We start from the raw sequence: 22,053 nt of genomic DNA, 5'->3' as shown, positions 1-22,053 counted from the left end.
ACGAACTGTTAGAAATCATGCTGTTCTACATTTGCTTTTGGGTGGTTCACAGGACCTAGTTCAGGATGTTTTAGTAGAGGGCTTTCAGTCATAGCAACTTCATTGTAGCAATGTTCAACATTGTGCTGGAGAGAGTAGACCAAATAAAGTGTATGAATGTTCTATTTCAGTAAAGGGAGCTAGGTGAAAATGAAGTCTAATTATAAGAAAAAAAAAACCCCACCCAAAACCCAAGAAATCTACAACTGTCCTGGAGGTCATATTTTTTAAAAAATAAACTTATTAAAAAAAAAAAACAAAAAACCAAGAGTTAAACGCATGACACCATTCATGAAGAAAACATCAGTCTAGCAAATGTTTTTCCATGGTTCCATAGGTTAGGAGGCGATCATAGGAAAAGATTAGATTTTCAGAAGAGAAAACTTGACCAAATTAGAAAAACAAGAAAGTGTATAAAATTGTAGTCTCCTTTTTTTTAAAAAAAAAAAAAAAAAAAAAAATAAGGGGGCTAAAAAAGAATTTGAGGAACACCCTGCGGATGATTCTTAAGCTGATAACTAAGTGGTCTTGCATCAAAAACAGGAGATCATTTAGGGGATCACTGAACTGAAAGCATAGAAGACACTCGGGGTTGATAAGACCCTAAGAGCAAGGCTCAGTTCTTGGTATTGGACTTTGCTGCTGGAGGAGTTGGGAAGGTTGTCACTTTATGCATTTTGTAGCAGCAAATCAGAAGAGCTAAGTCAGTTTCTTGTAAATTTACAGAAACAGTTATGTAAAGATAGACAGTTCAGCCATCAGCTGGCATTCAGCGAAAAAAACCTGAGATGTGAAATGGCAGAAGTGGTGGCCAGGGTGTGCAGCCAGCCACCATAAACAGTCATTGTCAGAGGAGCAGTTGATGGAAGTCATATTGGCAGCACACAAGGAGAACTCTAAGTGGGACCCCAGAAGCTACAAACTGATGATTTTTACTTTTGTCTTACCAGGGACGGTAGAGTCTTCAACTGAGAGTAGGATGCTGAGTGCACAAGTAAACAGTCTCTTTGGAGAGTTGCTATCATTTCTTCAAAGGGAAATCTTTCACTAAACTGCTGAACTCTGTGGGAGTAGTCAGTAAGCATGTGGATAAAGGGCATCCCAGGAACATAATGGATTTGAGTTTTTTGAAAAGCCTTTGGCAAGATTTATATCAGTTCTTATTTTTTTAAAAGATGTATTGGAGGAAATATTCATTACTAGTCTTGCAGCTGGCTAGAGCTGAAAGCCAGATAGGGCACAGTGATCACTTCCCTTTTAATGGCACAGTCAGTAGTCGTGCCCCTTGGGGATTCATGCTGGGAGCAATTTTGGTCAACATGTTCATTCATAACCTGATGAAGGTAGTGAACAGAAGTTTGTGGGCACTGCTAATTTCTTCTGGGTAGTCAAATGTTATGCCAAGGAAAGGAACTCCAGAAGGACTTGTGAAACAGAGTGGGTAGGCAAATTAGTGGTAGAAGAGCTCTAAATGCAAAGTAAAGCATCTGGGTAAAAGTAATGGGAAGCTTCTTTGCACAGTATTGAGCTGAGTCACAATGCAGGAAGAAAAGTCTTGGAGTCGTCTTCATTGGCAGTTTACTGAAATCATTGGCTCAGTACAAGTAATTTTCAAGAAAGCCAGCAATATGTCGTCATCGCCGTATCACCAGGAAGGGTATTCAGAACAAGGCAGAGGTGATGCTTTGTCACTATACAAAACCTTAGTGTGCCCACATCCTGAATGTTGGGTAGGGCTTTAGCATCTGCATCTCAAGAAGGGAGTAGTGAATTAGAGGTGACAAAAGATAGAGGGGAGTTAATGCTACAAGGGACACAGTAGCTGCCCTAAAAGGAGAAGTTTAGAAATCTGGGGTGCTTCAGTTTGAAGAGGAGAAGGCTGACGTGTAGATGCAATCAATGTTTACAAAATCAGAAAAGCACTGGATAAACTGAATATGGAATTGTTCACCCAACTGTGCAATACAAGACAGGTGGCATTCAAAACCAGTAAACAAAGAGTCTGGTGAATAGATGAAAGTACTTCTTTACACATCAGTTTTGAGCCTCTGGAACTTGTTGCTGCATGTCATTGTCAAGTGGGCAGTATCAGCAGGTTCAGAAAGGGATTAGACACATTCATGGGGAACACAGGTAACAGGACTGGGCCAGGGTTATTACGTTATGATATTCCCTAGTACAGCCATTACGGATGCTGGAGAAGTATGAGGAGAAGGTACTGTAGGAAGTGGCAGGCTCATGTGCTCACCCCAAATGCTGTCTCGTGTTGCTACTTGTGGAAACGGTGCTAGGCTACAGCTACCTCTGTGGTGATCCAGTACAATATTATTTCTTACGTTCTTATGTTTTGGTTGCTCAGTGAGGGCATTTCTCAGAATTTTAAATGGACTCGGGTCAGGAGGCTGAGTGAGTTTGAGGGAATGGCTCCTGATTGTGATCCACTGGTATTGCTCAGTGACAGAATCAAAGTTAGACTGGGCCTTTGTTCTGCTGGTGTCATATATATCTTCACTTCTTCCAGCTTCTTTGTATCCAAATCTGTCCAATCAAAGTGATGGACTACTGTACCTTAATGAGTAACCACATTTGAGCTGATGCACGGTGACTGACCAAATGCAGCAATTACCTGCCCCTCTTGCCAAGTAAAACACAGTAGCTTAAACCATGATTTAGTCTGACAAATGATTTGTGGTGTAAGCCTAGTACCTCCCAATTCATAGACCAACACAGAGTCAGTTACTGCAATTTGGGTGATGAATGTTAACTCGTTAGGCTCCAGTACTGAATTTTTTTCCAACTGAAATCTCTACCCTTCTGTGTGCATTTTTATATTTTCTCCCCCTTTTATCAGGCTTTTTCTTGACAGTATTCAGCACTCTAGACTTAGTTAGGAAAGGACTGTGTGTATTTGAGGATTAAAAGTGAGTATAACTTGCTAGAACCCAGATCTGCAGATTCAACTCAACAAATACTGTTTAGATCACTTGGTGTTTTGGTAACTGATGTAATGTCAAAGCCACTCATGCAGTGAAACACACGTGCAGACTTGGCTGTGGAAGCAGCGTCTGAAAGAGCTGGATCAATGACTGCACAGCTTTTAAAGGGAGTCCTTGTCAACACAAGTGCAACAGAGCACCAGCTCCTCTCTATCCGTGACTAGAAGAAAGGCATGAGAAACCACTTGGAACCAGATGGTGATCCCTTCTAAATGAGATAGGGGTCTCGAGCTTACTATTTTCTATGAAATTCAGTTTACTCTTTGTATCTTGCAGAAGGTCCATTTGGTGCGTCTCGCTGTACTTTTTCTTGCGCATGGGACATTGCAAGTCAAATAAGCATGAGGAAATTAAAAAAGAAAAAAAAACTCTGGGAAAGGCAGAAAGAAGGGAAAGAGAATCAACCTGGAATATTTCATATCTCTAACCACTTAGCTATTATCTTGAGGTCAGATACCTCTATACAACATTGACAACTGAAATAGTCTAATGACTGTTAGCTAGGGAATTACTACATTTGAAATGTGACAGCAAAGGAATTGCCATGAACAATGCTAGTAGTTCTTACTTGTTAACACTTTACTGCCTTCCAGCTGGGTTGTTACATCATTTTGCAAGCATGAAGTTTTGAATGTCTTTGAGACAGTTAGCATGCCCCTAAATAGCCCAACCTGTCGATATTGAAGAGTGAATCAAACATGCAAGCAAAGCAGAACATAGATCACCTTTTTCTTCTGATGATTATCATACACAGCTAGCTAACAAACAACAGACAAAATGACAGGAAAGAAATTAAAGAACAGTATATGTGTCAGCAATGCTTGCCTCTTTTACTAATCCTAAAATGAATATTTGAAATGCAAAAGCTGAAGAGCGTATATGAAGCAGCTAAACATGGATTCATCCAACAGAGGTTGTTGAACAGCACATTTCTTGTCTCCGCCTGTAGGAGGGGGGCAATCACTCTGATGTCTGAAACTATTAAAATTCCACTATCACTGCAGTCTCCCCGGAAGGTTACATGAAGAGTTTTTTTGTATGAGCTTAAATGGGATCTTCTTTCCTCTTTTGTAGCAAAGGTTATGTGGAGGCCTGGTCCTTCTTTTTCATCTGCAGATCAGTATTATTTTTGACAGGATTGCAGAACTGAGGGACAAATTAAGTCACAATTCAGGCTGTACTGCAGTTTCACTTCAGCTGTTAATCCTGTTTTGCAGCAGGTCAGGGTCATTAAGACCTGTTGGTGCACCCAAAGCACTGACAAGCCTCATCTAGACCATTCACCCATGCACCTTCTGCCCAGTGCCCCAGGAGCTCCAGTTAAGCTCAGGCTCAGGTCCCCGATCTTCACCTGAGCTATGTCACAGTGTACCCATGCTCAACCCTGGCCCTGCTGCCCCAGTTTTCTCACTGGGCTTCTTCATGAATTGACCTAAGATGTGACTAATTACTTTGCTGTGTGTGATGAGCACCAGACTGTCACCACCCCTGCCCTAATTACATGCAGCAGGACCTTGTCCTGGTTAGGGAGGTAACTGTTCTTGCCTGGCTTGTGGCTGTCTGCAGCCACAGCCTTATAGAGCAGCCCAGTTCTTGTTCCCTGCCTGCTAGCTCAGGCTTCTGTGAAGGACCTGCAGTTATTATACTGCCAGACTTGCTGCAGTGTGATGTAGCTCAGGTGAGGACTAGGGCAGTCTAGCCTGAGCTTAAATGGGGCTCCTGGGGCCACAGGCAGAGGGTATGGGTGGAGTGCTCAGGTCAGGCTGCTGAGGACAGTTAAGGGAAATTAGGGCATTCGGGGCCCTGATGCAGAAGAAACGAAGCTTGGGTAACTTACTGCAACTGGAAATGAGAAAGGCAAAGAGTTTTTTGTAACTATTAATGTATTATCTCAAATTGTAGGGAGGCTGTAGCACAGAGGCCAGTGGTTGGTTAGTTTACGTGTGGCTCAACTCTGTATTGCTAAAGCATTTTTTTCCTTTTTTAGAATATGAGCGGACAGGATCAAGAACCTTGCTATGCTGCTTGAATGCAGTGCATTGAATCCATGTGGTGTCTAAACCTTTCCGTTAGCTTGTCACTTGAACTTACTGAAAAAATAGTAGATTAAAAATAAATGGTTTTCTGATCTCTGATACTATTTATCTGTATTGATTTTTTAGACAACATGCATATAGATGCAGAAGGTTAAAATAGATTCTGACTTTGTACTTCCAGGTTCCTGAGCATGCAGAACTTGCCTGGATTCTTGGGTGCTTAACTAACGTGCCGCGTCTGCTACGCTTGCCCCAGTGGAAGGTATGGGCAGTTTCATAAATTGAAAGGAAACACATGGGAATTCAGTAGAACTGCTGTCCTTGAAATACTTGTTATCTGTGAAGTACCAACTGTATCTTGGTTATCCTTGCTTTAGGTTTAAGTAATTCTCTAGTCCTGTGGTGGAAGGAGGAAAACGTATCTTTCCAGGTCTGTTGTTACAAGTGAATGTTTTCCTGCTGGAAGCTACAGGATAATATTTTGGCAGAGACTTGCAGAAACTGTACTAGATAGGAGGTTTGTTTAGTGTTGTTAAACTGATTTGCTAGAATGCTTGGAGTTATTTCAATGCTTATTGAATAATGCAAAACAACTACAAGATACTGCAGTGGAAACCTTGAGCCTCACTGATTAAGGAGTTCCATAAACAGCTTTTCTTTTCCCACTGTGGAGGGTGGCTGTTCTATAGATTTTATGGAGGAGGGTACAAAAGAAGCATATGTTGGAAAAGGAGTGTAGAAATTATAAATACTAAAAACATGCTAAGTGATGAAGTTAATGCACCTTAAATGTTTGCCTTTACAAGTTTCAAATGTTCATCTCCTTAATCTTGGTGCTGCATCAGCATGACTGCATCACAGAATTCTTGCATTTAATTTCCTTGTATTTTATTTTGGCATTTAGTAAGCAGAAAAACCAAAAGGCAGGAGAGAAGAGTATCAAAAAAGGAAAAAAAAAATTCTTTAGAACAGTTTGGCTTGCAGAGTTCAGAGCAGTCTTAAATACCTCCAGATGTTTTCTTTTTCCCTGTTTTTCTTCTTAATTAAATAAAAACAGTAAAACTTAAATACAGCAACCAGCGTTAATGCATGGCATAGATTAAAGCCAGCCTTTTCAAACCTCAGGTTCTAAAGTTAAGCTCTTAAATCCATCTTTGACTGGATTGACTTTCCAAATCTACAGATAGGTGTTACAGGTGCTAGGCTTTGCCAGTTAGGTCCCCTGAACCCCTAGACACTTAGAGGTGTAGACAGAATACAGGGTCTGTATGAGAGGGTGAGAAAAATCTAAAGATATTTGAATAGTCTTAAAGAAGTAATTAAGATTTTAAGGGCTTTATTGTATTTAACTATTGCTAAAAGCAAAAAGTAGGTATGCTATTGCTAGAACAGAATTAGTATCTGTAGCCTGACTATCTTGATTTAAATGATCCATATTCTAGAGTGGGGAAGGATTCAGGACAGCGGGTGGGTTGTGGGGAGCAACATGAACTAATGGAGAGAACGCTGGACTCTGCCCCTGTAGTTATGGGTTCTCTTAACTGTCACTGACTTCTGGTGACTGTGTTCACTATGTCTTGATCTCTTTTTCTGTGAAACACAGTTATTAATGCCTTTTTAAATCTCTATTGTAAAGTGTTTCAAAAATGTATTGCTGAAAATTAAATGTAAGAAGTAGGGGTTATCAATACTGAGTGTAGTAACCCAGCCTGATTGGTTTGTGGTTTTAATCATTTTCATTAGTAAGATTACAAACAGAAAGAAAACAAAAGCCCGTTTTCTCCCCACTACAATATCAGAACACTGTAGCAAAATTCAGAAATGCAGGACATGAAATGCGATGTGTGTATTCACAAGGAGTAGATTTTACATGGTATGCTTTTCTCTAGAGTTACACAGTTAGTTACTCAAATTATGAGAATTCTAATCAATTAAAAATCACGGACTTTGATACCGTTAACCAAAAGTGTGATTCCTCTCTGTTTTTCTTTTGCAAACAGATGAAGTGTGCCAGCCAGAATAATGAAGGAACTGTTGGTTTGTTGACTTACCCTGTGCTTCAAGCAGCAGATATTTTGCTGTACAAGTAAGAGGCAGAATGTGAGCCCATGGGCAATTTCTGTTCAGCTGCATTAGAATGAAAGCTTGCCAGGTCAACATGCTAATTTATTAAGTGGGGGAGCTGGGTGTGATTAGGTCAGAAGATTGGAAATGGGTGACAGCTTTTTACCTCTCAAGTGGCTGGTTGAAACCTGGTTTGAAAGTAACTGAAAGGGCTGTAAAGAGAAAAAGCTGGTCACTTCAATTCTTAGGGAATTATAACACATTGATGTTTAATTATACATCTGCATGTTCACACACATACATATATGTTACCTTCTTTTTAAGTAGTTACGCTTTATTTTATGCAGTGTACTGTAGAGATACTTAAACTGGCTGTGTGTGGTATACCCATATTAGTGTGGGGTTCTGTGTGGGCTTGTTGATACTGATGAAAAAGTGAATAATTCACTGCACCTTGTGGCACCTCAGCTAGTTCAATTTTCTCTGCAGTGTACTATGTGCTGCAATAGAAATACACCCTAATGAGGGATTGGGTGACTCAGCATGCCTATGTTTGAAGCCTAGCTGATAGAACTTTATAGGGCATTGTCACGACTGGTTGTATTTCATAATATGTTTTTAACTGTCTCAGTAAGTACATGTTAGAGGCAATGCACTATGTATTAATTTTTAGGTTCCAAGTGTTTGTACTTTGTGGAATTGTTCTGAATTGAAGTTGTGAATATTTGTTGGGACAGAGAATTAATACAGAACTATGAGGACAAGGACTTTAGAGGACAAAGTAACCCAAGATTAGCCAGCTGTTAACCCAGAAAAATGTACTTAAAGAAATTTAATCCTAAGTGATCATTAGTAGGGGAAAACAGTATTGTTACAAGACCAGTAGATGGTATTTCTAATTCACTTGAATTTTAACTAAAAATAATGGAAAGCAAGCAAAAGTCAGAGTGAATTTGAACATTAAAATGATCTTCTAAGCAGCGAGACCCATTTGATTGTCAAGCAGTATCTAAGCATGAAATTTAGACAGCATTATCAGGAATTACCTTGTTTTGATTCAGCCCAACCATCTATGTCTCTTCCATCTCTAATAAGATCATGTGATTCATCATTCCTTAGTGAAGCCTGTGGTTTGTTTGCTACCATGTGTATTAACAGCAGGCTGTCCAGACAGAGCACAAAACAAGGAAGTCAAAGGGAAACAATATCTCTTTGAAGAAATTTGACATAATATCTTTAACAAGAAATGTTTTAACATAAAAACATAATATGGGGAACAAGAATCAGGGAGAAATGGAAACACAGGAAGGGAACAGCAGTCTTGAAGAAGAATTAAGAGCTGGAGGAGGGGGAGAAACAGTATTAATTTGGTTGAACCAAGGATCAAAGAGACAGGAAAATGGACAGAAGGTAAATATACAACAGAAAGGAATAAAAACAGTACCAGGGCAGAAATATTAAAAATCGAGCAAGGAAAAAGGCAAAGAATCATGCAGAAGCATTTCTAAAAATAATGTGGTTTCTGTTTAGTGGCAAACTTTGTGAATATGGAACCATTTTGTCATATGGAAACATTTCTTTTGACCTGCTTAAAGTATATTGATTATGGTAACTGATTTTATGTTAGTTGTAGGCCACTGTGATTTCCTATTGGCTACTGTAACAGTTTTTAGATTGCCTTGCTGACTGTTTGGTGGGGAATAAAGGTGGACAAATTGATTCCTGGATGTCAGCCCAGTAATTCAGAATTGGAAGGAGGAAGCACCATGTTGAACTGAAATTTTCTGGGACCTTAAAAGATGCATAGTGAACTTTCTTACACTGGAACATATCCAGGATTCAGAGCTGAATACCCTACAAGCCTTAGAAAAAAAGATCGGGGCTGGGGGGGGGGAGGGAGAGTAATCAAAAGCTGGCAAGACTTCAAGTCTGCCTCATCTAAAGGAATCATACATTTTTAGTGACTATGATTAACTGTGGGAAAGAATCACCAGGGGAAGCAATGGATTCTTCACCTCCTCATGTCCTCTCATGCGGATTTTGTTTTCCTCCAGTACTGCATTCAGGCTATTGAGTTCACTACAGAAGATCAAATGATCCTTTGATCTTAACAGTTCTCCTCTATGAATGATAACATTTGCGGCAATAGAGGCACTGGCCAACATGATATTTATACAGTGGTGACCCATGAGGAAGAACCATTCTCTTCTTTCCTTCCCTTGATAAATCCACAGTACGAATTTCTCAACAACAGTTAAGTTTTCCTGAGACTTGACAAGGCAAGGTGCTTGCACTTTACGCCTTACAGACCTTCCTTACTTTGTTCATATACTGTAACACATGCTCTTTGATCTCTAAAGAGACAGCAGGAGATGCTACAAAAACCTTTCTTTGAGCTGAGTTTAATGATTTGCTCTTATTGGTATCTTTGCTGTATATGTTGTTGCAAAGGGCTATTTTTGCCCTTGGAGATCTGCTTCAGTTCAGCACAAAAAGGAAGCTCATCCTGGGATATAGTGAATTTGGGATCTTTTCCCAGAGCACCTATATCTAGCTGGGACTCGGTGGCTCAATCTGGCCCTCAGTCATGGAAGAAGCTGTGACAGTCTTGAGTAGCATTTCAGCAGAACCAGAGAGCTTTGCTGAGTTTCCTGTATCTGTCTTTTATTAAAAGGTCGACACATGTTCCCGTTGGAGAAGATCAAGTCCTGCACCTGGAACTAGCCCAAGATATAGCACACCATTTCAACAAGAAATATGGAGAATTCTTTCCTGTGCCCAAAGCCATTTTAAGTGAGCTGGTCTTGGTGGTTTTTGTTTTCGTTCCCCTTAACTGCACTTCAGGGTTGAAGATGGATTTAAATGTTGTGGAAATAGTTTCAGGGACAAAGAAAAGGGAGCAAACTGGTGCTAAGGGAGTGGAAAATTAAAAGCTGACAACAAGAGACTAGAGGCTGTGAAATTGAATTCCCCAGATAGACATAAGGCTTTCCAAATCCCTGGTAGAGGAATGTATGTGACGTCTGGTATTCTAGTCCAGGGGGCCAGATGCACTCTGCTGCTGCCAGTCAGCCTTGCTCTTCAAGTATTGGACCTTTTAAGAACTGGGTCTCTGCTCCATGTTGTTAGTTCAGGAGACAAGTAAGCAAAAAGACAAGAGACCTCTAGCAATCAGAATTCTTCAGGATCTGAGTGGTAGGTGTTTACATTAAGCATGCTAAACAGCTTGTAGGTTTATTGGTACAGTGCTCAAAAATCTTTTGAGTGTGTTTAGTATATACTTGCATGTTTCAGTAGGGGTATCTTGCAGAGCTTACACTTTCCATTTTTGATCTTGGACTCAGGGAGACTTACAAGGCAAATCTTCTCAGCCATTTTTGAGCTGTAAGGTCATAGGCCGGGGGAGTGAGGAGGAATCAGATGGCGCAAATGGCATGTTTGTTAAGAAACGTGAAGAATTGGGCAAGGAAGAAGCATTGCATCTTTGTTGTAAGTAATGTAGAGGAATGCACAGCAGAGACCTTCGCCCCTAAAAGGGCAAGGAGCTCTCACCTTAGAAAAGACAGGCAGTAATAAACCTTTCTCAGTTTTCAAGCCTCAGTGACAAAAATGGTGTTAGACCCAGAGTGGAGCTTAGAGAATGCGAGGTTTTGCAAACTCTGCCGTTTCTAATGAACAATTAAATACTAAGCACTGTAATGAGGAGCTGAGTGTAGCCTATGATGCAGGTGAGACTGTTTCCCAGGAAATAAAAACCTCAATTTGAAAAAAAAAACAAACCAAACAAAAAAAAACAGGGTGGGGAAAAAAAAAACCCAAAACTTTTAATTCGTCTGATGAAGAGCATACCTTCATAAGTTCACAAGTATATGCAAACCAATGAAATATCCTAAATGAATGGAGGAGTTAGGAACCTATTCATACTTACTAGCTGCAGGCAGTTAGATTACCTGGACTCCTTCAGATTCACAGAAAAGAGACAGACTCTTACAAAAGGTGATTCAGAACACAGAGCTTTCTGGGGCAGTCTGAATTGGACCCTGGAACACCCTTTCACTGAGTACGTACGTGTCTATGAGTAGTATGTGGATAATTTAATGGGCTGTATTAGGTGTCTAAAAACAACCGGCATGAGTCCTTTCTAGATCAGTGATGGTATGTGTACTCCATGCATGATGTTTCATGGTAAAAGACTGAAACAGTTGATGCTGTTAAAGTACCTCACAATGTTCCCCTAATACTCCTACTCTATTTCAGGTACACGCACATATATCTTAGTGGTTTGTACAATACCCGCACCTTTCGTATCTGAACAGTGCTTTCCCTGTAACAGACCTGGTTATTGTTTGGTTTGGGAACTTTTAATAACTGTCTTTATTGATATTTAGGAGAACTACCAAGATATTTGCATGGCAGTTTCCTAAAATAAGGAGACTAACTGTTCTGGGATTCTTTTTTACCAGTGGGTTTAACCTGTTTCTCCACTGTTACAGAACCTTTCAGTAATGTGCAGTCTGTGCTCTCTAAGTAACTTTTCTCCAGTGCCAGGAACACAAGGGAGAAGAGAGTTTTCAGGGAAAATGAGCAGGTAGACACAGAAAATATTAGGAAGTGGCCCAACAGAAGTTTCTGCTTAGCAAGGAGGGGAGAAATGGTGCAGGTTTTCATTTAGTTTGTGGGAGGAGAGAGGTGACTTAAGAGGGCAGGGAAGGCATAAGGAATAAATAGGAATGTACACAATTGTGCTCACAACTCATTTTTAAACAAGGATAAATAAAGAGCTTCATCATGCTGCTGCAAAGGGTTCATAGCAATTGTCATAAAAAAAACATTGTCTTCCAGTTTTCATAATTATTCCCCCTCCCTTTTTTTTTTTTGAAGGTACAACGAAGAAAATAAAATCCCTCAGAGATCCAACAGTGAAGATGTCCAAGTCAGACCCACAGAAGTTAGCTACTGTTAACATAGCAGACAGCCCTGATGAAATAGTGCTGAAATTCCGCAAAGCTGTGACTGACTTTACCTCTGAGGTGACCTACGACCCAGCCAGTCGCCCTGGTGTCTCCAATCTGGTCTCCATTCATGCTGCAGTAACAGGGCTTAGCATCAAAGAAGTGCTGCACCAATCTGCTGGTCTCGACACTGCTCACTACAAAATGGTGGTAGCAGAGTCAGTTATTCAAAAATTTGCACCTATCAGGAATGAAATCAGGAGACTCCAGGAGGACAAATCCCATCTGATAAAGGTTTTAGAGGATGGAGCAAAAAAAGCCAAAGAACTGGCTGCCCCCATCTATCAAGAAATAAGACAAATGGTGGGATTTCAGTAGAAACTACTGAGTAGTTGCAAGGACTTTTGTTTCCTGGGACAGACGTTTTGTTATTTCTGTCTTCTTAATCATTTTGGTTTGAAACAACAACTTTTTTTCCAGGAAAGATCCAAGTAGAACATTGAAGGTGTTTGCATTAAAAAAATCTGCATTAAGCCAGGTATTTCTAGTGGGACCAGCACTGAGCTTGTCTGCATAGTCAAAGAGGGAGGGCAGAAGCACTCACAATTCATGAAGAAATCATGCAAAACACACTATAAGGTTGCCCAAATGGGGTTTTGGGCTTTTCCATTGACCGCTGCAAGCAGCTGAGGTATAGCCAAGGTGATCAGAATCTAGCAGAAAGATCTTTAATCTTCTGAAGAACATCCTTAGCTGTGTATGTGATCTTGGTACAGATGGACAGCTCATCCCATTGGTGGTTATTCAGCTTTGATACCGTGGTGGAATGTGTTCTTGGATAACTAGAATAAAAACACAGGCTTGCAAATCAAAATGCTCAGGGTGATGAAGAGAGAACTTAATGCTTCTCCCTATTGTGTCTTCAAACTCCCTATCGTGTCAATCAAACATGATTTTATATCTGCATCTAGTTTGTGTGAAGTGAGTCAGTGTGTCGTATGGATATGGCTATCCATACTCTAAAACTCACTGTGACTGCTGAGCTAGATGGCCTCTTTGATAGTCACTCCACAGAATCCAGAGAGTGGACTTGAATGTCACTTCTGCCGCCTGTGCCATCCTGGCAATCAGGCCTAAGGTGCTTTAGTGAGAAATGACATGTGTTTCAGCTGCTCCTGTTCCACCTGCTGTTTGGTTTAGCAGGGAGCTCCAGGATTTTCAGTTCAGCATCAAATCTAAGATTTCTGTAGAAAAGGTGCAGTGGAAAAGATGTAATCCTATGTGAAAGAAATCTTAGGTTGAGAAATCAGAGAATGTTCTGTAAAATTTACAAAATTACTTGTTTAGAAAATTGTGCTGAAGCCAGAGATAGAATGGGATTAAATAGATCTTTATGAACTCTCAGTACTGAACCTCAAGAAAGCTCAGTGATGGGAGAATGGTGTCAACCTGCACTGGACTTAGGCCGCACAAAACCCGCAGACTGGGACTCAAGGACCATGGCATTTGTTGGGAAACGTGTGGCAAAGGGGAATTGCCAAAAGGAGACAAGCCTCTTCTGAAGACTGAGTAGTAGTACATGTTAAAAGGTAATGAAAGCCCTACTGGTCCTGTGCCAGCATATTTAAGTGTATCATTGCACTTAATGGTGCTGTGTTTGAGATTGCTGTACTGTAATGTAATTTGAGTTCATCCTGTACTCTGGCAGCTCAGAACCGTTATACGCCTATGGCATTTGTCCTGAAGGACTGCAGTCCTGCACGACTGAATTAGCAAAACTGGGTGGAGTTCTGCGTAGTGAGTTTGTTTGTTTCTTTAAAAAAAAAAAAAAAGAAGCTATTTAGTTTTAAATTTAGTTAATTATCGTAGTGAGGTGATTCAGAAAGAATTATTTAATTTTGCAAAACAAGAAGTTGTGGACTGAGCATCTGCAGATCTGTACTGAGACCTGTATTTATTTGTTAGGGATCTGGAGAAGAGAACTGCCATGCAAGAACTCTATGATGACAGAGTTTCTAAAGTTAGTCAAGACTAGAGGAACAGAGTGGATGGAGACAGAATGATGGGAAACCAAACTCGGTGTAGTCAAGTCCAAGGTAATGTCCTCTGGAAAGAATATATTCAAAAATAGTCTTTGGTTTCAAATTAACTGTAGCAGACTAGGAAGGGACTATAACCGCATATTTAGGTAGTTGTACAAAACTTTTGTCAGCGTTTAACAGCTGCATTGGTCTGCATGGGAGCTAAGACAAAAAATAAAGGTACACAGTTATCACTGCTTAATGACTTGGCATAAAATGTTTGCTGTGACACTTGTGCACTTTTAGACATGGGTTGATTGCTGCAAAGGTCCCACAAGAGAAGCTAAAACACTGCTCATGGAGATACTGCAGATCTTTAACATGAGTGTGTCTAGCTTCTACCTGTTCCTCTTTTTCACTAGCAAAGATAGGAGCATATATTCAAAGACAAGTCATAGATTCAAGGTGTCTTTACACTTCTGATACTCAAATCACCTAATATATAGGGTTGCCATTCAACACACCTTCTTTGCAGTGAAAAGGAAATAGCAGTGTTCATATGTCTTCAATAAAATTTATTTTAAAAGGAGGGGGGGGTGACATCAACAGGCAATTCTGGCTTGTTACCCAAACTGTTCTGAGTAGTCTTTCCAAAACTTAGAGATTATTATTTTTTTTTAAGAAAATCACGTAGGTGAAGCAGGAAGAAAAGTTTCAAAAGATCCCTTTCTTTGGGGTAGGGTTTAATATAATACATACTTAGCAGTGTTTCAATCAAATTTACTATTTTTCTCTTTTTAATTCAAGAATGGATTGCAGTTTTCCCCTCCCTTTCCCCTATCAGTCAAACAAATCTTACTTGCCTAACCTATTTCCTTCAAGTAAGGAAACATGCCTGTTTTTTCTTCTTCAGGAAAGTTAAACTTGTGTAAAATGAGTATGTTCACCTACTGATTGTTGACTTAGCTTTTTATTTTAGTAGCTCCTGTGGAGGAATTCTCAAAATAAAAGCTCTTTTTGCCCAATGTGAAATAATCCCAGTTCCACTAACAGCCATGATCATTAGAGTCCCCTGAGAGGAGACAACTGTAATGTAGGTGTGTGCAGTTATCTGGTGCCTATTTCAGTTTTCTTAGAGTGTGGCTTTTCTGGGAAGTTAACCATCTTGGCATTCAGGTTGAGTCTAGCTGCCTCTTTGCGTTCCTTGAGCTGTTTACTTAGCATCTGGGAGGAGTTTGGCAAGAAGAAGCTGAGCTTATGGCAACGTGTGCTCACTACTACCAGCAGAAGTTGTTTGATACTAAGCTACTCTGATGTCTTTGCTCTTCTTCTGCCTCCCTGTTTCCTTTTCAGAACATCTTTGCAAACACCCTTTCCAGATGGTGTTCTGTGGCAGTGTTAACTTTAACAAAGTAGTGTGGATGAGTTAGAGCAGCTTTTTGGAGAGTTGTTGGGGAAGGCTTGATGCTATAGTATTCAGAAGGATTTGTCTCACTCACTCTAGTCCAGGTTATTACAGTGCCAGGGATTTGCTGTTTGTTTACATCTGGAGTGCAGTAGGTGCACCACTGAAATGTGTTTTCATGTTTGGTTTCATCCAGTTCATATTCCCTGAGACTGCTCTGTGATGCCTGCTGAAGTCTAGTTAGTGCAGACAGTGGGGGGGTCTGCAGAAGCACACTCACTCCTGAGCCCAGCCACAGTGCTGGTGTTAAGACGTTCCCTGTGGTGCCGTGGAAGTCATTGTAAGGTGTTCTTTTCCAGGACTGGGTGGGAAAAAGATCCAACTGCGTCTTTCCTGGCTGGAGAAAGAAGAGTTGAAGGATGGAGAGGTGTCCTTACCCCTTGCTGTGTGGCCCTTTGTGTCAGCTTCCTTTTCTTCAGTGATCCTTTTCCTCAAGTGTGTGCAGTAATTTGTGTCTTAGTCTCAGAATCTCCTCTTTTCCCATTCCTGTATGTTTAATGCCTGTGAAGAATGTATGTAGTGGTTGGGATCTGCAGATCCCAGCATCTCCAGGTAACGGAAGAGTTTCACTTTAGAGATAAACATGAACTCCACGTGAATAACTAAGATCTAAGTAAAACATTTATACACATATTACCTTTGCGGCCAGTGGTTCCTAGGAAGTCATCACTGATCACAAGACACTGATAGTGAGTCTCAGTTCTGTGCTTCCAATTTAGAGCACAGAATTTACTGGCAATTTTAGATTCAGGAACAATAAGCAGAGACTCCAGATGGTGATTGACCTCATAAATTAATTCTGCCACTGCTTTTGCATACACCCCTGCCTCAAATAACTGGAGTGTAAGTATATTGTACGTTATACTGGGATTTGTTTGTAACTCTTAAAGATGGGGCTGAAGTATGCTTAGTTTTCAAACAGCATGGTCTGGGTTCCTAGATCCTCCAGAAGGTTTTGTGCATAGTTCTGATTCGGTGTGTGTTTATCTACAAAAAACCAAGCAAAATTCCTTTGCAGGATTATGGCTGCCTCTATTCAAGGTTAGGGAGTTAATCTGAGTGAGCTGAAAGTTTAAGGAAGGACAGTGAAATGTGATCCCTGGGGACTGACCTGCATCTAAATGTTTTGGGACTATAGGTTATCAGAGCAAATGTTTTATTATCCTTGGTTAAGGGCCATCATCATCCTGACAACAGCAGAGCAGTAAATAATGCTGGTGAAAGCCTTTATGTTAGCTTATGTAGAAACTCTGTATCTGATTTGTTGAGGACTGTACTATAGCATGAAACTTTTAACTTTTCTGGTCTCCACAGTTTGCTAGATGATTTTGTTAGCAGAAGTCTGTTTGGAAACCATTAGCTAAAGCCAAATCTAATCCTCAGATCCAAAGCCTTTGGATGTTTTCCCAAAATGGGTATTTCCCAAAACAGCTTGTTTTTGATAAGCTACAATACCAATTTCAGTAGTTGTTGTAGGATCAGTAAGAGCCAGAGGGCCGTTCTGAATGACTCATGCGTATTTTTCATTACTGCTCTGATGCACGTTCTACTTATCCATATGGTTCAAGGATTATGACAAAACTCAGAGAGGGTCTGTGTGTTGTTCTGGTAATAGCAACAATATGGACCCAAGTGGGTTTGAGTCCTAAATCTAATGAGCACGCTCTTTCAGTGGCCCAGCTTGGTTAGATTTATGTTCAGAACAACAGATAGATCTTTCACCTGTACCGATGTCTCTGCATTTGAGTTCCTGGATGCTGCTGCCTACCTGTTCATTTATGACTGATTGATTGCTTCACAGAGCAAAATAGTCTAGCAAGCTAGCATAGGGAGTCTAGTGGAAAAGGGTTTCTGTTCAGGAAAGACGTTATCTGTTCTTGCAAGGAAAACAAAATCCATCTTTCTGTTATATCAGATGGTCTAATTTCCTCAAATTATTTGATCTGTTCCTTCATTCTGCATAAACTCGGCAACAATAGCTGCAAGAAGAATGCCGGTGTATTGCATTGTCAAAAGTCTTGAAGGACTCAGGCATGTCCTCTCGTCATTTCAGAAGTCTCTTACATCGTGGGACTTCACTGATTGCTTCAGCCAGTTTCAGGGAAAATGCTGTAGCAAAACTGTGATCATATGTGACATTGTTCATCTAATTAAAGCTTTTGTGGTTTGGTTTGGGTTTTTTAACTCACTAGGTTGTGAGAGAAGACTTTTGTTAAACACTGAATTTCCAATGAAGCTTTCTATCACGCTTAGTCCTTTGGTGACCAGATGACAGCTGAAGTAATGGAGAATTCTCTTTATTGTGACAAAAGGTTCTGTGCTGAATCCCACTGTCTTTGCTGTCAGTTTTGTTGGCTGTGCTAATGGTAGTATTGTGGAAGGTTTGACAGAGTAGTAGTTATTTGGTTTTTTGCCATTGAAAAACCAGTCCACCTGCAACAGTCCCACATTATTATGTAAATGGAATTCATTGATCATTTTGCTTTTAGGCAGCAGCTTTGGTTTCACAATTATTTTGCATGAAACCAAATGCCAACCTCCTGCACCAAGGGATGAGCACATGTGCCCAGGTACAATAAACAGTTTAACATCTGGGAAGATATTTTGCTACTGTGGTAAATTGCTGTCATAGAACACCATGACTGAAGATGAAATTATCCACTACAGGAGCGGTCTTGTGCTGCCTGTGGACATGAAACTAAGCACTGAGCTTAACGTCTGTTGTGCTGTTGTGCTCTCAGCACTCCAACATGGCTGTGAGACAGGAACAGCAAATCTGTGCCACACCAGAAGGCTCGATCAGTTCCAGATGTGCTATATTTGGTCTATCTGCAAGATGAAATGTCAGGACAAGAGTTCCAGCACCGAAATCCTTAAAAGTTATTAAATGCTTGGTGGTAACAGCATGCTTGTAAAAGCCTGGGTATGATAGCATGGTCATATAGCCTCATTCATATGGCTGACACAAGAAGTCACACGGCTGTATGGGATGGTGGAGTAAAGTAAGCCACCTGCTTCCTCGATATGATCAATATAAAGACAGTACGAGGCTAATTTGAAGGGGTAATGGAATAACCCTTACAGGTGGGAAGCAACAGCTTATGGCAGAGCAAGGTGGTACTAGATCTCTCTTGGTGTCTGTCATGGTTTAATCCCAGCCGGTAATGAAGTACCACCCAGCCGCTCACTCACTTCTCCCCCAGTGAGGTGGGAAAGAAAATTGAAAGAGTAAAAGTGGGAAGACTTGTGGGTCGAGATAAAGACAGGTTAATAGGTAAAGCAAAAGCCGCGCATGCAAGAGCGGAGCAAAACAAGGAATTCATTCACCGCTTCCCACCGCAGGCAGGTGCTCAGCCATCCCCAGGTCAGCAGGGCTCCATCACACGTAACACTTACTCGGGAAGACGAACACCATCACTCTTAACATCCCCCCCCTCCTGCTTCTTCCCCCAGCCTTATATGCTGCGGATGATGCCATATGGGGAGGAATTACCCCTGTGGTCAGCTGTCCCCACTGTGCCCCCTCCCAGTTTCTTGTGCCCCTCAGCCTACTTGCTGGCGGGGCAGCCTGAGGAGCAGAAGGGGCCTTGGCCCTGCGTAAGCGCTGCTCAGCAGTGACAGACATCCCTGTGTTACCAGCGCCGTTTCCAGCACAAATACAAACCACAGCCCCATACCGGCTATGGTGAAGAAAATTAACTCTACCCCGGCCAAAACCAGCATATTCTCCTAAACTATTCTGAAAACAGATGCTTGCTGTTCAGGTCATTCAAACACAGGCAAGATCCTGCATGGCCAGCATCACTAGTCCCACATGCTGTTGTATCTACAACTCTCCCGTTGGTCTGATTTCCGAGGCATACCTTTGTTGTTGGTGTGACTTTATTGTCATCCATCAACATGAAATAATGGTCACGTGCTGATAAAATTAATGAAACTTCTGTTAGAAACATTGAATGTATGTCCTCTGCTACCTGTGGTGAAAACTTTCCTCGTGCCCCAGGGTTTATAGAAACATATTGTTAAGCTAAATACAGATGAAACTTATCAAAACAAGACTACTCTCTGGCATTACCCAGAGTTTCTGGTGTAGGTGGTCTCTGGCTTCATTCACCCTGTTTACCTCCATGTTTGCTTCCTTAAACCACATCACTCTCTGAGTAAAGTAAAACCGTGTATGTTGAATGTTGTGAGACTGACTTTTTATTGTGACTGGAAACAATTGTTCAAATATATTTCAAGATTCTCTTTGTGGTGTTTGCTGAATGAATAACAAAGGTCTCAATAAGTGCCTCTTGAGTACTCAAGCCAAGAAAGATCTTTCTGAGTGGGTCGGGGCTTGCTCTGCCCACACTTACTCCTTCACAGCCTGCCTGGCAGATGTTCCTGCAACAAGAATGGGAAAAAGAGCAATTTTCTGTTTAGGCTTGTGGGCCAAATGCAAACTGTGAGTGGCAGTGTAGCATTTTTAGGCAAACTTCATCAACTGACATATGTACTTGCAATCCCCCAAAATTGAAGTTGTGTGGATATTCGGAGGAAGGGGAAAGGGCAGGTATTTACCTTACAGTAGCTGTGGTTCTTCAAGGCTTGTTACCCACATATGTTGTGTGTCCTGCCTTCCATCTGTTCTCCTGAGATTCTTGCTCTTAAGTATAGGTTACACTTTTGTCTTGCAACAGGAAGCAAGGTGTACAGAGTTAATGCTGGGCTTCATTGCCTGTGTCTCTTAAAAGAATCCAGTCATATGTTCCTGGGGCATATGTGGAATCCGTGTGGACGAGGCATCTCAAAGGACCGCTGTTTTAACTCTAGCTTTGATGCACAGAAAGCTCCTCCCCATCCTACCAAGAACACTTCACAAGAAGCACTGGATTTACTGTCTAGTCACAGGCTGAACACACTGCATGTCAGCGACTGGACCCATTCCTGTCCCAGAGCTAGCGCGTTTGCTCAGCACGCACCTTGACACACAAGACAGAAGGGCCTTGACAGACCTTGGGAAAACGTTAGTTGGGAGAGGATTGCTGCTGCCATGGAGGCAACTGATCTGAGCTGTGACACTCCTGGCTTATGCTCAGCAACATGAATCCCCCCTACTAGAAGGAAGCTGTGAAGTGGATGAACTTACTATGTGGGCTGCGTGAAGGCTGCAGGTGGCGTAGCGTTGGTGTGACCTGTTGGGAGAGTATCATTTTGGTGTTTAGTAACTATTGCAGAAACGACTTGGGTGGGCTGGGATTCTGAAGATCTTGGATTCTTGGATCCAGGTGTGCTGCTCAGTTGTACAGAGGAGCAGGTTGTTCTGGCTCCGCTGAAGATGAAATGTGCTCTTGCAAGGGACTTATTTCTAATGGGCTTAATTCCTACAGAGAAACAGTGCTGTTAAAGTAGATTCACAATATACCTGTGTAGAGTAACAGCAAAACTGAGGTGGTGAGCATCGCTGCTGTTGTAATCCATTCTGCTTACCAGCATCACATGCTGGCAGGAATAGAAACTTTTTTCCTTCTTTAAGGCAGCAAAGTCCGGACTCAAAAGGGCTTCACTCTACTCTGCTGCTTTGGAGGAGATGGATTAGCTGAAGTGTGAATGTCATCTTTGTGGTTTATGAGGATGTTTCAGTAAATGATGAGTGGGGTTGTCAAGGGAGATCTCTGGATGGCCTGAGAAGATTTAATGGGTGCTGGAAGGTTGGGGGGTGGGGGTGGTGTTTTAGTTCTCGTTAGTTTAAAAGAAAAGTGTAACGTAGCTGCAGCTGAGGATCAGCAGCTGAGAATTAAAATAGAGAAGATTTCCTGTCAACCTTGTAGAATGTTTTGCTACAGCTTCATAGAAAACAATGAAATGTGCATCACCAAGGCCATTTTGGTCTGATGTTTTTAATCTGATTTGGGTCTTTGTTGTCTGCCGTGCAGTTTTTCATTCCTTTAGCGTTATTTCTGCAGGAAGAGTTTTGCTCTTTGCTTAAGCAAAGAAAATCTAAAAATATTTTACCTTCTTTGATGCCTTGGAGCAAGTTGCTTAACTGCTTTGTCTCAGTTTCCTCGCTATGAAATAAGATGTAGGAGACTTCATTACACAGGTATTGGGAGGCTAAACTAATATTTGCTAAGCACTTTGAGCCTTGCAGTTGAAGATACCCTCACTTGGTGCCGAGTGACAGTATTTCTTCCTGAGATGCTCTATTAGTGATGCTTGTGGCATAAATAAACACAGTGAAACGTGCTGGAGGGCAGACAGTTCAATCCAGAGTAATAAATAATGGATCCAGTGAAAGCGTCAAAGTTCTCTGCTTTGCAGAAACCTGTAGGCTGTTGCTTTCTAACTTGATACTTTTTGTTCTGCTGCAAAATGCTTGAAAACGTCCTGAAAGAAACTTACACTATGGTCTTTACTGCAGCTCCTTAATCTTTGTCTCCTCTTTGCAGCCTGAAAGCGAGGGCCTCCGGCATGGATCTAATATCAAATGGAGGGTAA

At 41.2% G+C, this 22,053-nt stretch overlaps 1 protein-coding gene across 4 annotated transcripts in view; it reads left to right on the top strand.

Moving 5' to 3' along the window:
* WARS2 (tryptophanyl tRNA synthetase 2, mitochondrial) overlaps positions 1–21,439 on the top strand; it is a 51,456-nt gene extending 30,017 nt beyond the window's left edge. For 2 of the 4 annotated variants that reach the window (XM_055807185.1, XM_055807187.1), the window contains 4 exons: positions 5,253–5,333; positions 7,072–7,157; positions 9,810–9,928; positions 12,017–18,175. In XM_055807185.1, the coding sequence (XP_055663160.1) occupies positions 5,253–5,333; positions 7,072–7,157; positions 9,810–9,928; positions 12,017–12,465 (735 nt within the window). In that variant the 3' untranslated portion in view covers positions 12,466–18,175. Of the gene's footprint in view, positions 1–5,252; positions 5,334–7,071; positions 7,158–9,809; positions 9,929–12,016 lie in introns of all 4 variants that reach the window. The other 2 variants (XR_008747665.1, XM_055807184.1) reach the window with 2 other exon arrangements.
* Positions 21,440–22,053: the final 614 nt, after the last annotated feature.

The sequence above is a fragment of the Falco peregrinus genome, chromosome 6 (assembly GCF_023634155.1).
Source record: "Falco peregrinus isolate bFalPer1 chromosome 6, bFalPer1.pri, whole genome shotgun sequence".
Taxonomy (NCBI): domain Eukaryota; kingdom Metazoa; phylum Chordata; class Aves; order Falconiformes; family Falconidae; genus Falco; species Falco peregrinus.
The sequence above is the reverse complement of the archived record's forward strand: the minus strand, read 5'-3'. Positions and strand labels throughout refer to the sequence as shown.